Source organism: Nematolebias whitei, chromosome 10, assembly GCF_014905685.2.
Source record: "Nematolebias whitei isolate Nwh7 chromosome 10, NemWhi1, whole genome shotgun sequence".
In the NCBI taxonomy this organism is placed as follows: domain Eukaryota; kingdom Metazoa; phylum Chordata; class Actinopteri; order Cyprinodontiformes; family Rivulidae; genus Nematolebias; species Nematolebias whitei.
The window spans coordinates 28,930,130-28,946,000 of NC_056507.1; the positions used below are offsets into that span (position 1 = coordinate 28,930,130).

The 15,871-nt window shown below is 40.3% G+C and overlaps 1 protein-coding gene across 1 annotated transcript; it reads left to right on the forward strand.

The window, feature by feature from the left end:
- Positions 1-3,511: 3,511 nt before the first annotated feature.
- On the forward strand, positions 3,512-14,935 carry smad3b (SMAD family member 3b). Its single transcript, XM_037682940.1, has 9 exons — positions 3,512-3,927; positions 8,367-8,560; positions 8,652-8,786; positions 9,098-9,172; positions 9,277-9,327; positions 13,606-13,818; positions 13,919-14,056; positions 14,169-14,313; positions 14,622-14,935. The coding sequence occupies exons 1-9, from the start codon at positions 3,704-3,706 to the stop codon at positions 14,743-14,745; spliced, it is 1,299 nt and encodes a 432-aa protein (XP_037538868.1). The 5' UTR covers positions 3,512-3,703; the 3' UTR covers positions 14,746-14,935.
- The last annotated feature ends 936 nt before the right edge of the window (positions 14,936-15,871 follow it).

Genomic DNA, 15,871 nt, shown 5'->3' on the forward strand with positions numbered 1-15,871 from the left:
TTTACTCCTCTCTCAAACCATCGTTCCTCTCTGTCCAGGATGTGAACATCTTCATCCCTGAAAGAGTGACCGCTGGCCTGGAGATGAGTGTAGACCGCAGAGTCCTGGCCTGATGATGTTGATCTTCTGTGCTGGGCCATCCTTTTGGCCAGTGGCTGTTTAGTTTCCCTGATGTAAGACTGATCACAGCCCTCCTGACACTGAGAGTACACAAACAATATGCTGAACAACAGCAGCACGCACATGAGTCTGTGTGAGCAGATGAGTATGAATGAACACAGCAGCATGAAATAATCAGCAGCATGGATAGTCAGCAGCACATATCAACAATCGAGTGGCATTACAGTGATTTTTTTTTCTCACACACTGATTATTCTGGTTAGAGATTCATGAGTCTAACAGCCACAGGGTAGAAGCTGTTCCTCAGTCTAGTGGTTCTACACTTAATGCTCCTCAACCTCCTGCCTGAGGGGAGTGGGGCAAAAAGTGTGTGTGCTGGGTGAGTGGGGTCCTTCATGATGCAGGTGGCCCTCTTCCTGCATCTGGAGGTGTAGATATCTGTGATGGTGGGGAGACTGACTCCAACATCTTCTGTGCAGCCTTCACCACTCTCTGCAAAGCTTTTCATTCTGCAGCTGTGCAGCCTCCATGCCACACGTTGATGCTGGAGCACAGGATGCTCTCCACTGCACACCTGTAGAAGGAGGTGAGGACTGAGCTTCCCAGACCAGGTTTTACAGCTTTTACAGCCAACTAATAACATTTGGTGCAAACCATTTTCTTGTAAAGGCTTTTATTTTATTGATAACCAAAAATATCGAATTATGAAACAAGTTGGGTCCTGTTCACAGTTTTGAGGCCATAGGAGGAGGATTTAGGAGCATCTTGGTTGGGGTCGGCGCAAAGTCCTTCCTGCCCCAGATTTGTAGGTGCCACAGTCTGGAGAGAGATTGATGGCTGCAAGCAGCAGATAACAGTTTGTGGCATAAAAAGAGATTAAGAAAGGGGGGAGAGATTAAAGTGGGGACTGAACCCCACCCAAGAGGCTGCAGTAAAAAACACCCATGTGTAAGGTTAACACTACAATCAGCTGTTCAGTAATTACAGGTTAGTGAAGGATAAATGTGGCCTACTAACTCATATAATATACAGGCAGGTATCATCCATCCTGTAGCAGAGCTGTAATTGCACCATGGTAGAAAAAATTGAGTCATTTTTTTTAAATTTCCACAAACCACGTGGTCTTTAAGCAACTTGTTTCTTTATTTGGCCCCTTCAAACCAGTTTATTGGTTTCCCACACTAGTCCGTGAATGGTTCTTCAAAGCACCATTGTTATCAATCATATTGTTTGCAGCCATTACTTATTCAGCCAGCCGTCGTGCCTTTTGTCCGCATTTGTTTAACAATCTGTTCCTGAGACCTTCTCTGGCTCATCGTGGCCCATTTGCCCCCCTTCAGTGTCTGAAACACATCGCTTAAACGCTCCGTTCCTCTCCCACACAAAAGCTCTCCTGCAGCTGTCCAGCTCTTCTCCCATGCAGTAAAAGGTGCTGCTCTGGAATAAATCAATTCAATAAAAAACAGCGCTCGCGTCTTTGTAGTATCTGCACACAATAAAGTCCTTTAAGCTTTGAGGTTGTTAATGTCTGCAACATTCATGGCAAAGTCAGATTTTGTGGTAGAGAGCCTGCATAAAAAAGTTTGGATCCTGCAGCGACAATCCATAACCTGTTTGTCATAAATTGAAAATGACAGTTGTGGTATTTGAATAGAATTAACAGAAAATCTACAAGTGTGCTATTTTAGATGTTTACATTTTGTCTGCTGCCATGTTATAACAAGATGTTGGACCGATAATTAGGCAAAATAGGATTTTAATATGATTTTCCCCCTTTTTTTACTAAAAACATATACAAATATATTAGATCAAATTTGGGATTAAAATTATGATTATTAGTTCTGAATATTTTTAGAAGGGGTTTATTTTCAGAGCTACTTACTGACTGTTCAACAGTGAGCTGTGAAGGTGTCCTTTAATGTTCTATTATATGTGATTACACTGAAATGTTGGCCCTAGTGGCGATTTATTTAAAAAGGAAGTAAGACGCTGTGCCAATATGTGCTTAAATGGGGGTTATAAATGGAAAAGAGGAAGAGGGGTTAAGTCTTTGGACGAGATATTTATGACAATGGCACACTGCTGTTTCGTGGAGACAGCAGCCAGGGGCTGACTTATCAATAATACCATAAAATCTCAAATACCTCTGAACACCGTTATCCAGCTTTCAAAAGATGCCGCTGAAGGGAAATAAAATCACTTTTATGGGGGATCAAAAGGTCTTCTATTTGTGGACGCAGTAAATCCAAGAGCTGGATCACTTTTCAGACTTGTGACACATCTCTGATGACATCCTTCAATATCTCATGAACCACTGGACAGATTTAAATAAAACTCTCACAAAGTCATCCCTGGATGTACATCTAGAGCTTTTGGGGGGGGGGGGGGGTCATATCAGTTCAAAATGGCCGTCATAGCTGATTGACTGACATCACCCAACACAAAAATGACTCCAACTCATTCGGTTTCACATACGTTGAGCTAAACTTGTTTCTGTTCAGTGCCCTGAGATGACTTGTGTTGTGACTTGGTGCTAAAGAAATAAACTGAACTGAATTGGTAGCTGCTGCCTCTCAGCGAGCAGGTTACCCTGGTTCAAATCCCGGTCTGGGGGCCTTTCTGGGTGGAGTATGCATGTCCTCTCCGTGCATGCGTGGGTTTTCTCTGGGTACTCCAGTCCAGTTTCCTCCCACAGACCAAAAAACATGCATGTCAGGCTGATTGGTAACTCTAAATTGTCCCTAGGTGTGAGTGAGAGAGTGAATGGTTGTTTGTCTCTATGTGGCCCTGTGATGGACTTGCGACCTGTCCAGGGCGTACCTCGCCCCTCGCACAGTGATTGCTGGACATGGGCACGGGCGACCCAAAACGGAAGAAGCGGGTAAAGATAATGGATGGATGGTAGCTGAGAGTCATACCAAGCATTCTCTGAGCGCTATCGCGACGCTCAGAGCGTGCAGTGAGATATCGCGAGATCCTACAAGCGCTATTATAACGGTTTGTGATATCTCGCGAGACTTCACATCACTCGAGCTCACGCACAAGTTTGAGAGAAACAGCCACAACAGCTTAAGATGATTTTTAGTTTAAGTTTATGCCATGAAAAGAACTGCTTCAAGGAATTCTACTTTTTAAAAAATTATACTGTATAGTTTTTGCAGCTAGTGCGGTAGCACAAAAGGGGACGAATTAGATTGTTGCAATGTAATATTTTCAGGTCAGTGATTTTATTTATCTAAGAAAGTGGACCTGAAAGCCCGCGGTGGTAGTGGAAAGTGCTGATGGAGGTGGTCAGGGTAGACAGGGGGCTTAGCAGCTGACCGGTGGGGGTGCTGGAGGAGGGGAGTCACCTGGCTCTGCTCGGCTACTGCTGCTGCTCTCCGCCGACTCACAGCTAATCTGGTCCGGGGAGAAGCTGCGACTCAAGCCGCTGCTGCTCCTGAGTCCCAGGCAGCGGTCCGTCTCTGTGGAGTTCAGTCCAGCAAGCTAACTCACGGACGTCAGATCTCATTACCGCAGAAACGACGAACTTTTTTGTGCAACTCTGGGCATTAAGTTAATTTAGAGCACTCGGTGTAAACAGATGAATCTGTTGAAACCCAATATGTCCATATTACCGTTTACTCCTCCGATCGTTAAGAGGCTCCTCGGCTGGAAGAAAGGAGAGCAGAACGGACTGGAGGAGAAATGGTGTGAAAAGGCTGTGAGCTGTCTTGTGAAGAAGCTGAAAAGGACGGGACAGTTAGACGAGCTGGAAAAAGCCATCACAACACAGAATATCTGCACCAAATGCTTAACCATACCCAGGTAAGATACGGAGCGGACTGCTCCGCACCGAGCTAATGCTAATGCTAGCTATGGCTAGCTACATTGAGCTAACATTAGCAGTTAAGTACTGTATGTTGTTAATGCATACATTGTACTGTAAATTATCGTGTTAATTAAAAATGATAAAGTATTTAAAGGGACAGTTTTTTGTTTTACTGAACGGATTTATAAAGCTATTATTTGTTGGTTATTTTAGCACTATCCACTAGTTGATCCAAGTTAACCAGTTTTGAGACGAAAACCTCATGAAATAGTACATTTGTAGTTTTCCTCATTAAAATATCCAATTATTAGCCTACTGTATAGGTATAAAATAGGCTTTTTATTTTAGTTATTTTCATAAGCACCACTTTTGAACCAAGAGCAGCCTTCAATAGGAGAAACAGCAGCAGTGACATCTCAGAGTTTAGGCACCAGCAGTACTCTGTGTACATAAACATATCAGCAGTACTCTGTGTACATAAACATATCAGCAGTACATTGTGTACATAAACATATCAGCAGTACATTGTGTACATAAACATATCAGCAGTACATTGTGTACATAAACATATCAGCAGTACTCTGTGTACATAAACATATCAACAGCTCACATTTGTGATAAAGCACAGGAGGATCAATCTGGCCAAGCTTAACCCTGACTCACAGAGGATGTTTAGACTGGAGGGGTTCTTGCTGGGAAAGTTAGATGAAGGTGGGATTCCCCATAAAACATACTGGTGATTCACAGAAACTAATTTGTTCAAACTTTGAAGATGAAATCATATGGCCTATTACAATATTGTGTAGACTGGTAGTGTTATTTTATGAATTAACATTGTGAATTGATTAATTAGGTTACTTATTGGGTTCTGGGATTTTTAGACGACACTGGAAAGAATCAGAAGAACAGTATACTAAAAATTTAAACTGTGAATAATGGTTAGTATTTATATAGTTAATGACTTTCGAGGTTTTTGATCCTTTAGACTTACAATTTTTCTGTCTTGTGTCTATCGCTCCTGGTCATTTTGGTAACAATTAGTACTGAAGCAACCACCCGACTGTTGTCCTAACAATTTATTTAAAAGAAAGAAAAAACAAATCAAACAGCCAATGTTTAAGCCCCGCTTACTGGCAAAGATGGAAGTCCCCTGTTATGTTACATAGTCAGAACATGGGTATTAACCTATATTTAAAGCATTTTCTCAGTTCTTTGGAATGCGCTCCAAGCTTTAAGGAGGGTGTGGACCACTTTTTGGATTATGGTTCAATCTCAGTTTGTTCTGAGCCTGCCATCTGAGAGAAGAACAGCTGTTTTATCGGACACTTGAATGGTGTGTGTAGTGACTTTAGCACTTCAGCTGTCCCATATTTTGGTGTAATTTATATTATGTCTTCTAGTCTGAGTTTGTTTCTGTAAAGTGCCCTGAGACAACTTTGTTGTGATTTAGCGCTATATAAGTAAACTAAATTAAATTGAATTGAGTTTGTGAGAAATGTTCTGTCTGCAATTGAAGTGGAGAAGGGCATCCCTGATACCATGAATGAATCTGATAAAAATAAAACCCTCAGTTTTAAATCAACTTTACTGTGGAAAAAGTCCAGTAGGGTTTTCAGTTTATTTAAACCACTAACCATGTCATCTGCTTTAAAACAAATAAAAATTGCATAAATGGTGCATAAATAGAAAATTTTAAATGCTGTTTTATTTATATATATATATATATAAACAATTTAGCCCCACATAAAACAACACCTTCTGTTTTCTTCCATCTAAAGTTTTGTATAATTAGAACCAGGGGTTTAGATTAGATATGTGATTACAGTTCGTTAGGATATTTAAATTTTTTGAACTTGTTTGATATGAATGTCTGAAACCTGGTGATGTCTTTATTATATAAATTGATATTTTGGCCATTTTAAAGTTGTGTTCTGTGGAAAGGTTTTGAAGGATTATTATTTTACCTGTTGTAAATAACTTTTTGAATGACCTCATTTATAGAGTTTACATCCAACAGGACTGAGAGTTAACAGCTAGTCTGTATGCAGCCATGAACTTTACACTGCCATGTATTTTGTATAAATATATACCAGTACATATATTGCTTTTTGACTATTTGCAGAGCCCGATTGATATGGTAATTTTGGCTATCACCGACACCAATATTAGGAGGGGCATGCTAATACTCCCTGAAGATTTTTTAACTTTGTTCACCCCCAAGAATTTAAGTAAACAGCTACTTTTAAACCTGTTTTAACACAAAGTCTTGAAACAGTCTTCCTAACATGCGTTCACACTTTCTATCCTCCACTATTCACCATGCAGTTATCAAGTGTGTCACAAAAATATAAATTAAACAAAGAAACGCCCTTCCCTGTTCAGAGTTTAAACAGTCAGTGAAGGCCAGATTACTATTGACTTTGGCTGGTTTTTTTTCTCTTTGCAGAGAAGTAAAGATTTCAGACAAACAGTGCATTTCATTGAGGACGACAAAGATAACATTACACTGATATGTTTTACCGCTACGTTAGATTTATTGTTCTAGCTAAAGTTTTAAAAGGCAATAGCCTATGCTAGGTTTTCTAAACGTGAGCTTTCTAACTTGAGAGCCACGTAGCTAATGACAAGCAGGTTAGAGGATTGAAGAGCGTGTATTATTGTTGATTTATTAATTTAATTTTCAGACCAGTTAAAATAAACTTACCATTCTCTGTTCAGCTACACAATATTGCTCCCTGCTTCAACTGTTGTGAATGTGAAACATATAGTGAACGGCCATGACTTGAAAGTATGCGCCCTCTGCTGGATACATTGTACAATTACAGCTGATTCCCAGCATTTTAGAGGTGAAAATTAGAAGTGCTTATATCCGCACTAATGGAAGAGTTATCATCGATACCGATATGTCTCCAAACGTCTATATCGGCCTAAAATATTGGCCGTACTGATCATATCAGTCGGTCTCTAGTTATTTGTGAGTGCAAATAGCAGCAGTGCGGTGTAACACTTTCTCTGCAGTCTGGGGTCAATCTTGACAAGAGTAGCATCATAGTTTTGTTATATCTATGGAGTACAAAATTGTTCGTGATGTAAACATCTAAATAAAAATAATTGTGTTTGCGAGAACTGCCTTTGCATTTTGAAGAGTCAAGTAATTTTAACATGACAACAGTCATCATTAGAAGTGATGAAAGAAGAGAACAAAAGAAGAGGATTGAAAGTCAGCCATAGTAAGACAGAGTGCATGTGTGTGAATGAGAGGGAGGTCGGTGGAACAGTGAGGCTACGAGGAGCAGAGGTCACGAAGGTGCAGGACTTCAAGTACTTGAGGTCCACTGTATAGGAAAATGGGGAATGTGGTAAAGAGGTGAAGAAGAAAGTCCAGGCAGGAGATGGAGAAAAGTTTCAGGATTGATTTGCGACAAAAGGGTGTCAGAAAAGATCAAAGGAAAAGTTAACAAGACCGTTGAAACCAGCTATGATGTATGGTCTGGAGACAGAGACATGGACAAAAAGACAGGAGACAGAACTGGAAGTGGCAGAAATGAAGATGTTGAGGTTCTCCTTAGTAAAAAGGCTGGATAAGATTAGGAATGAGATCATCAGAGGTACAGCACAGGTTGAACAACTGGGAGATAAAGTTAGGGAGACCAGACTGAGATGGTTTGGACATGTCCAGAGGAGGGACAGTGGGTATATTAGTAGAAGGACGTTAGAAATGCAGCTGCCAGGAAAAAGACCAAGAGAAGATACATAGATGCAGTTGAAGAGGACATGGAGATAGATGGAGTGAGGACAGAGGATGCAGAGGACAGAGTGAGATGGAGGAGGATGACTCGCTGTGGAGACCCCTGAAGAGGGAAAAGTTGAAAGAAGAAGAACAATCATCATTAGAAGTGGTCCCCCCACTGATCAGACTGTATTGATGAGCTACTGTAATATTGACTTGTCCAAGTGACCACCCAGGTTATTATTGTTAAAAGTACTTTGAAATGCTTTTAAATTATGTATTTTTGGAATTTTGGTGTAGTTATAAGTAAACTGAAAAAAATAAAATTTTCTACTTTTACAATGTAGCAGGGACCAGATAGGTTTTTAATTATACCCAATGAATTAGAGTAAAAGATGGTATTCTCAAATTTAATCATAACTTTATGTTACCAGATTTAAAAGGAACTTTATGTGAGCAGATATAAAAAAACACATAACTGGTCAAACAATTGGCAAATCTTCAGCTGTTTTGTCCTAATGTTACTGTTAAGTTACACTTAGCAGTTCATCAATGCTTTAACCTTTGGCACATCCTTATTGAAGTCTTTATGGAGCTTTTGCAAAGCTACAGTCCCAGTTCAAATTTTGTTTTATTGTTTTAAAAACTGGAAAAGACAAACGAGGATCACATTACGGACCATGATTTGTTTGCGCTGTCTTTCAGGTCTTTGGATGGACGTCTGCAGGTCTCTCACAAAAAAGGTCTTCCTCATGTGATTTATTGTCGCCTGTGGCGCTGGCCAGACCTGCAGTCCCATCATGAGCTGAGGGCCGTTGACCACTGTGAATATGCTTTTCACACCAAGAAGGATGAAGTGTGTGTCAACCCCTACCATTACCAGAGGGTGGAGACTCCAAGTAAGAGAACTGATTGCTTAATGAGACATTTTACTGGATTATTTGATCAAACTGTAAACAGAAATTAAGTGATTTTTTTGTGCGTTTCCAGTTTTACCTCCTGTCCTCGTGCCACGCCATACAGATATTCCTGCTGAGTTTCCACCACTGGACGACTACAGATCTTCTATCCCTGAAAATACCAATTTCCCTTCTGGCATTGAGCCTCAGAGCAACTTTAATGCTGGTGAGAGATATTGTGCCTCACTTGTTTAAGTTAAAGTTTGCTAAATACTTTTTGCAGTAATGACAATTTGGGTTTTGTTTGGACCTTTCTTTTACTGAAAACAATATGTATGAATAACAATATGAAATAAGATGGGTGCAGATTGACCAAGGAGTTTCACCAAGTTTGTCTGTAAGGTGAAACATCCCTCTGGTTTAATTATGTTTTCTTTGTTTTTGTTGTTTCCACATGCACAAAAGTGACAGACTTTAATTGTCATATTGCTCATTAAGAGACTGAACATAATCTTTGTCAGTTTTTGTTTGTTGCAGATACTCCTACACCAGGATACCTAAGTGAGGATGGTGAGACAAATGACCATCAAATCAATCACAACATGGACACGAGTGAGTCTAATGACTAAAGACGTCACCAAAACGTGTACTTTTATAAAAAGACCTATCATCCTCAGGGAACAACCCTTTATGAACATTGTTTTTTGGTTTTCCAGGTTCGCCCAGCCTGTCACCCAATCCTGTATCACCCACTAACGGAAACCTTGGTACGCAAAAAGATCAGACTTTCTTGGTCAACACTGGTGCACTCATCTTGTTCAAAAACACACACGAGACAATCACAACATTCACAACAATCACACGAGGCAGGATCTATTACAAATAACCGTCAATGCTTACAGTAACAAATGTTTAGTTTTTTTTTTTTTGCTTCACTGTTTTTTGTGTTTGATAAAACTCCTGTATTCACCTTATTTATCAAAAGGAGCCACACATGAAGACAGGAGAAGATTATTTAACAGAGGTTTACGTAAAAGGACAGACAGTCACAACAGGCTTACACAGATGTTTCATTGAAGCCCAGTTGTGAGTATCTGCACCAGACAGTGTGCAAGAAGAGTTTATGTAATAACCATTTATACCTGGATTAATGAGCATGAACTTTGGTGTTTATATAATGCACTTATCAGTTCTTGGTTCAGCCTGACCTCGGCTGCATATGCAGCCTCCTCTCTGAGAGCAAAAGAACTGTGAACTCACACACACACACCTACACACACACACGATTCAACATTAATTTAACATTAGTAATAAGCTTCTTGACCTTGACCAAAATTACCCTGACACTTTCTGTTTGCGCTGCTTAACAGAATGCTACACCTCTGCAACAATAGAACAATTTATCTTAATAGAACAAATGTTGAGGTTCTCCTTAGGAGTGACAAGGATGGATAAAATTAGGAATGAGATCATCAGAGGTACAGCACAGGTTGAACAACTGGGAGATAAAGTTAGAGAGACCAGACTGAGATGGTTTGGGCATGTCCAGAGGAGGGACAGTGGTTTGGACATGTCCAGAGGAGGGACAGTGGTTTGGACATGTCCTGAGGAGGGACAGTGGTTTGGACATGTCCAGAGGAGGGACAGTGGTTTGGACATGTCCAGAGAAGGGACAGTGCGTATATTGGTAGAAGGATGTTAGAAATGCAGCTGCCAGGAAAAAGACAGAGGAGATACATGGATGCAGTTAGAGAGGACATGGAGGTTGGAGTGAAGACAGAGGATGCAGAAGACAGAGTGAGACGGAGGAGGATGACTCACTGTGGAGACCCCTGAAGAGGGAAAAGCCAAAAGAAGAAGGAGAAGAAGAAGATCTTAATAGAACAAATCTTGGCTGCATTCCATAACAATTACTTAAAACTTTTTCAGCAATATGAGTATTTCAATTAGGAGTCTCACAGATTTCATCATTTTCACAAGAGTACAAAACACTCTTTTTGGAGACCTCCCTCCTGCCTTTCAGAAGCGTACAGAAAAATGATGACTCCCACTAAACCTACCTTTTTTACTGGTGGACTGGGGACTTCCAGACTTCCCGGTCTGGAATTATCAGGACTGTCTGCCGGAGAGGATTTTGTATGTGGGGCACTCGGTTCTGTTGACAGAACCAAGATAATATTCTTGTATAATGGCAGGGGAAACACTGGATATTGTAGCAACCCACATAAGCTAACAGTAAGATAGCTATGAAGTTGCTCATGTGTAATGTCACCCTTTGTTATTGGTGCACAGGTTTGCCCTCCACCAGGAATGCTTTCCCCCTTATACACACCGGGAACAACCACTGACTCATGGTGTCAGTTTACAGCACATGTTCACTTCAATCTAGGACCTACAAATATTCACCTTTTAGTGTTAGTATTGTTCAATTGTAAGAACTAAAGCAGCAAAACCGAGTGTCAAAGAGACACTTAAGCCCCTCTCTATTCAACTGGGTCCTGGACTTCTTATCCGCAGTTTGTGAGGATCCACAACTTTTCCTCCTCCACAATAACCTTCAGCACTGGCTCCCCTCAGGGCTGTGTGTTGAGCCCTCTCATTTTCACTCTGCTCCCATATGACAGCACACCTACCCATCCAGGCTGTCATATTGTAAAGTTTGCTGATGATACAGCAGTGGTTAGATGCATCATAAACAACGATGAGTCCAGTTACAGGCAGGAGGTGGAACATCTGGAGAGCTGGTGCAGGAAGAACAACCTTCAAATCAATGTGAAGAAGATGAAGGAGATGGTCATGGACTTCAGACGGAAACCCCCACCCCCCCCCAATATAGGAGGATCTGCGGTGGAAGTAGTCTCCAGCTACAAGTAGTTGGGTGTACACCTGAATGACAACAACACCACCAGCCTGATCAAGAAAGCTCATCAGAGACTCTACTTCCTCAGGCGGCTGAGACGAGCTGGTCTGGGAAGCTCAGTCCTCACCTCCTTCTACAGGTGTGCAGTGGAGAGCATCCTGTGCTCCAGCATCAACGTGTGGCATGGAGGCTGCACAGCTGCAGAAAGAAAAGCTTTGCAGAGAGTGGTGAAGGCTGCACAGAAATCTGTTGGAGTCATTCTCTCCACCATCACAGACATCTACACATTTAGATGCAGGAAAAGAGCCACCTGCATCATGAAGGACCCCGCTCACCCAGCACACACACTTTTTGCACGCTCCCTTCAGGCAGAAGGTTGAGAAGCATTAAGTGTAGAGCCACTAGACTGAGGAACAGCTTCTACCCTGAGGCTCTTAGACTCGTGAATCTCTAACCAGGATAATCACTGTGAAAAGAAAATCACTGTGATGCCACTTTGATTGCGGATCTCATGCTGCTGATCTCATGCTGCTGATCTCATACTGCTGTATTCATTTGTACTCCTCTACTCACACAGACTCATGTTCGTGCTGCTGTTGTTCGGCGTATTGTTTTGCACTATTAGTGTTTAGAGTATTTCTTAGTTTATATCTTAGATCCTTATTTACTGTTTCATTTTACACTTTATATTTTTGCTATTGTTGGATGGACCCGGTGTACACAATTTTGTTCCACATCATGTACCACATGTGATGCAAATGACAGTAAACCTACTTGAACTTGAACTTCTCCCACGATGGCGAGAGGAAAGAGAACCAGGAGTTTGGTCACGTGTCCAAGTTGTACACATCTGTACAATGATGACAACGCTCCGAACACATTAACGTTTAATACCAAGTAAGATTGTAGATACAAAAGTCCCTGGGAGGTTGGGGTCACGGTGCGGTCAGCGAGATCACTGATGACTGTGCACGTGTGCAGTTTGTTTGCAGTGAGTGCAGCGTGGAGCTCTGCTCTGGACACTGAGATGGAGAGAGACTAAAACGGTCAACATTATTTTTTATTTTGTAAAGCGTACACTAGTTCTTCCCCCCCCCCCCAGCGTGCGGTTCGTACCCTTGTGAAAATGATAAAATCTTTCTGTCACTCCTTAGGTTTCACCTCAAACTATGAACATCAAATATAAGCATATAAATGTATCCTCTGCAGCAGTGTTAATCCTTTCAGTAGAGATACTGTTTTTTAAACTGCTTTACAATATTTTAAACTCACATGACGAGCCCGTTGTTATTATCTTTAGTTTGAGCATTAACCTAAAATTTGAACCTGAAGTGGACTTAACCATTTTATTATTGCAGATAAATGAACTCGGAACAATTTGAGCTGGCAACTACTTTTTTCAATTGGCAGTTTTAACATTTTATTCAATTTATGAAGTTGTAGTTTTCAAGTACTATATATTCAGTTGTGTATTGACGTGTAATTACAAATCACGTAAAAGTACTACCAAGTGTTTTTCAGGACCTTGTTTGTCCTCACTATGTTTTACTTGAGTCATGCCACGTCTAACAGTTTTTTTTCCAATAGCTTGCTCCTAGAAGTTGTGCTATTCTTTTGATCATTATTATAATGTTCCAGTGTAAGGTTTATTTTATTTTTAATAGGTTGCAAAGTTTCCTGGGTGTGATTTAAAGCCAAAAACAACAAAAAACTGCACACCTGAATGTGCAATTTGTTCATATCTCAAGAACACTTACGGTGACACCAATCTGCAAAATATTGAATTTGGTCTTTTGTTAGATAAACATGTTTTCAGTTGCTTTCTATTCCTCAACCCCCACCCCCTGTTTTGGTTCTAAATATTGTAACTTACCAGTGTGGCTTGTGTTATCACTTATGACAGTCCAGAATGTAAGATTAGATCATCTCAAAACAGGCGTGTAGAACAACAGTGCACCATCCCAGTAGTCAGTGCATGAGACTTTAGCAGGCACGTTCCACTGGGGCGTATGCTTCACTGTTCAGCTGGCAAAACATTCACAGCCAGTTTAACAAGTTTGGGAAAACTACGAGATATTTGTTAGACTGAGACAATTCATTTCTGCTCATTAATTCAAAAACTACACAGATCGACTTAACTTGAGCTTGTATTTATAAGAGTCTCTTCGTATCATTGTCATTCTAGACTTGCAACCTGTGACGTACTGTGAGTCGGCCTTCTGGTGCTCCATCTCCTACTATGAACTGAACCAGCGTGTTGGAGAGACCTTCCATGCATCCCAGCCCTCCCTCACAGTCGATGGCTTCACTGACCCCTCCAACTCTGAACGCTTTTGTCTGGGCTTGCTGTCCAACGTCAACCGCAACTCGGCAGTAGAGCTCACGCGCAGACACATAGGTACAACATAACCTCTGATTTAACTTGCCTGGTATAACTGTGCGTAATGAAATCAGTGGTTTGTTTGTGTGCTTGGCTTTACTCTATGTTCTCATTCCAGGACGAGGTGTGAGGTTGTACTACATTGGGGGAGAAGTGTTCGCAGAGTGTCTTAGTGACAGCGCCCTCTTTGTTCAAAGTCCAAACTGTAACCAGCGCTATAGGTGGCATCCTGCCACTGTGTGCAAAATACCTCCAGGTTAGTCTGACAGTGATTCACCTAGATGTTATCAATAACAAAGTTTTAAAGCATCATACACACTGATTTTTGTTGTTTGTTTGCGTTACTAATTTCGTTAACATTTTGTCAGGTTGCAACCTAAAGATTTTCAACAACCAAGAGTTCGCTGCCCTCCTCACGCAGTCAGTTAATCAGGGCTTCGAGGCTGTTTACCAGCTCACCAGGATGTGCACCATTCGCATGAGTTTTGTGAAGGGCTGGGGAGCAGAGTACAGGTAAATATTTTGAAATACCTTCAGCTGAACGTATTGTCTGCTTGACATTTACATATTACATATACTCAGAAATAATTTTAATTTAATTTAAAATCTCTTGTATTTTTTTTTTATATAGTTTATGGAATTGTTTTGTTTTTTAAAATGAATAAACTTTATACCATACCAAATAGCCTGTAGTTGGTTTTACTGGTAACTTGAATGAGAATAAAAACGGCATTATTAACAGACGTTACAAGTATACCATAAATTAATATAAAGACATTTACAAGGAATAACAGACTCCTGTGCATCTCTGTATCCTGCAGACGCCAGACGGTGACCAGTACCCCCTGCTGGATAGAGCTACATCTTAATGGTCCTTTGCAGTGGCTAGACAAGGTCCTCACACAAATGGGTTCTCCCAGCATCCACTGCTCCAGTGTGTCTTAGGAACAGTTGTCCCAAACACACGACCGACTGCAAACCGCATAGGAAAAATCAAGCATTTATCAGGGATACAAAAATATTCAGCCATATAAGCAGCTTCAATCCTGTTCAGTTTTGTGACATCTAAAACACTTTCTTTAGCTACAACCTGTGTAACTTTGTCACGTTAGGAATCTTAGTCTTCAGTTTTGATGTGAGAGCCACCTGGTATTTTTGAGATTCAGAGGGTAAATCTAATTTTGTTCATTGTTTTTTTTAAACATTTTGTTTTAGTCTGTAGTTTTATTCCATAAATATTGAAATGTTTACCCTAATTTTTGTGTATGAAATAGATTTAGCTTATTTCCTACATTGTTTTAATTCTATGAATTAACCAAACCTAAAAAAAAATACTTGTTATTGTCCTATTCGTGGTCCTTGACCCAATCCATGCAAGTACTAAACGGTAGTTATGTTTCAATTTAAACGTACATTGAGAAAGAAATATGTAATGATTAAGTATACTGTATTTATTAAGTACAAAGTACTTTATATTATTTTCTTATTCTTGCATAAATTAAAGAATCAACAATGTTATTGACCACTAAATTTATCAACACATAAAAAGCACCATTATGGAAAATAATAGAACACATTTTAAAGACTATTTTCTTTAGTGAAAAATACATTTTACAAGTTATTTTTGCATATTGTTCTGCATGGAAATGTCTATTTTTTTATCATTGCCTCAATATGACTATATGCAAGTATTTATAACATGTTCAGAAAAATTAACTTACCAATACTGACCTCTGCCATGGGCCTGAATTTGAACGAGTTTGCTTTAATGAATGAAAACTCGTCCTGATGAATCGAGTGTTCTTAACCCAGGTCAGCTGGTTCTCCAAACTCAGACAGGATTACTGTCTCAGCTATTACTTTGAGTTCATAATAGAACCATAATATATATACTGTAGTTAGTCCTCAGAGGGTGGGGGGTGATTGAATTCAGACCCAGTGTGACTTCAAATGGTTTAACCCAGGCTATTGTTCCTCTTACAAAAGTATGTTTGAAACATGTCCAGGGTTTTATTTTACCAAGAGTTAACATAAACATATAGCACGCCATGCAGCTTGATGCACCTCGTTT

What these genes read in the sequence shown, in the direction of transcription:
- smad3b (XM_037682940.1), top strand. Translation starts at nt 3,704, where the DNA reads ATGAATCTGTTGAAACCCAATATGTCCATATTACCGTTTACTCCTCCG. An exon ending in TCAGAGCAACTTTAATGCTG is followed by an intron (nt 8,787 to 9,097) that starts GTGAGAGATATT and finishes TGTTTGTTGCAG; the next exon opens with ATACTCCTACACCAGGATAC. An exon ending in ACCCACTAACGGAAACCTTG is followed by an intron (nt 9,328 to 13,605) that starts GTACGCAAAAAG and finishes TTGTCATTCTAG; the next exon opens with ACTTGCAACCTGTGACGTAC.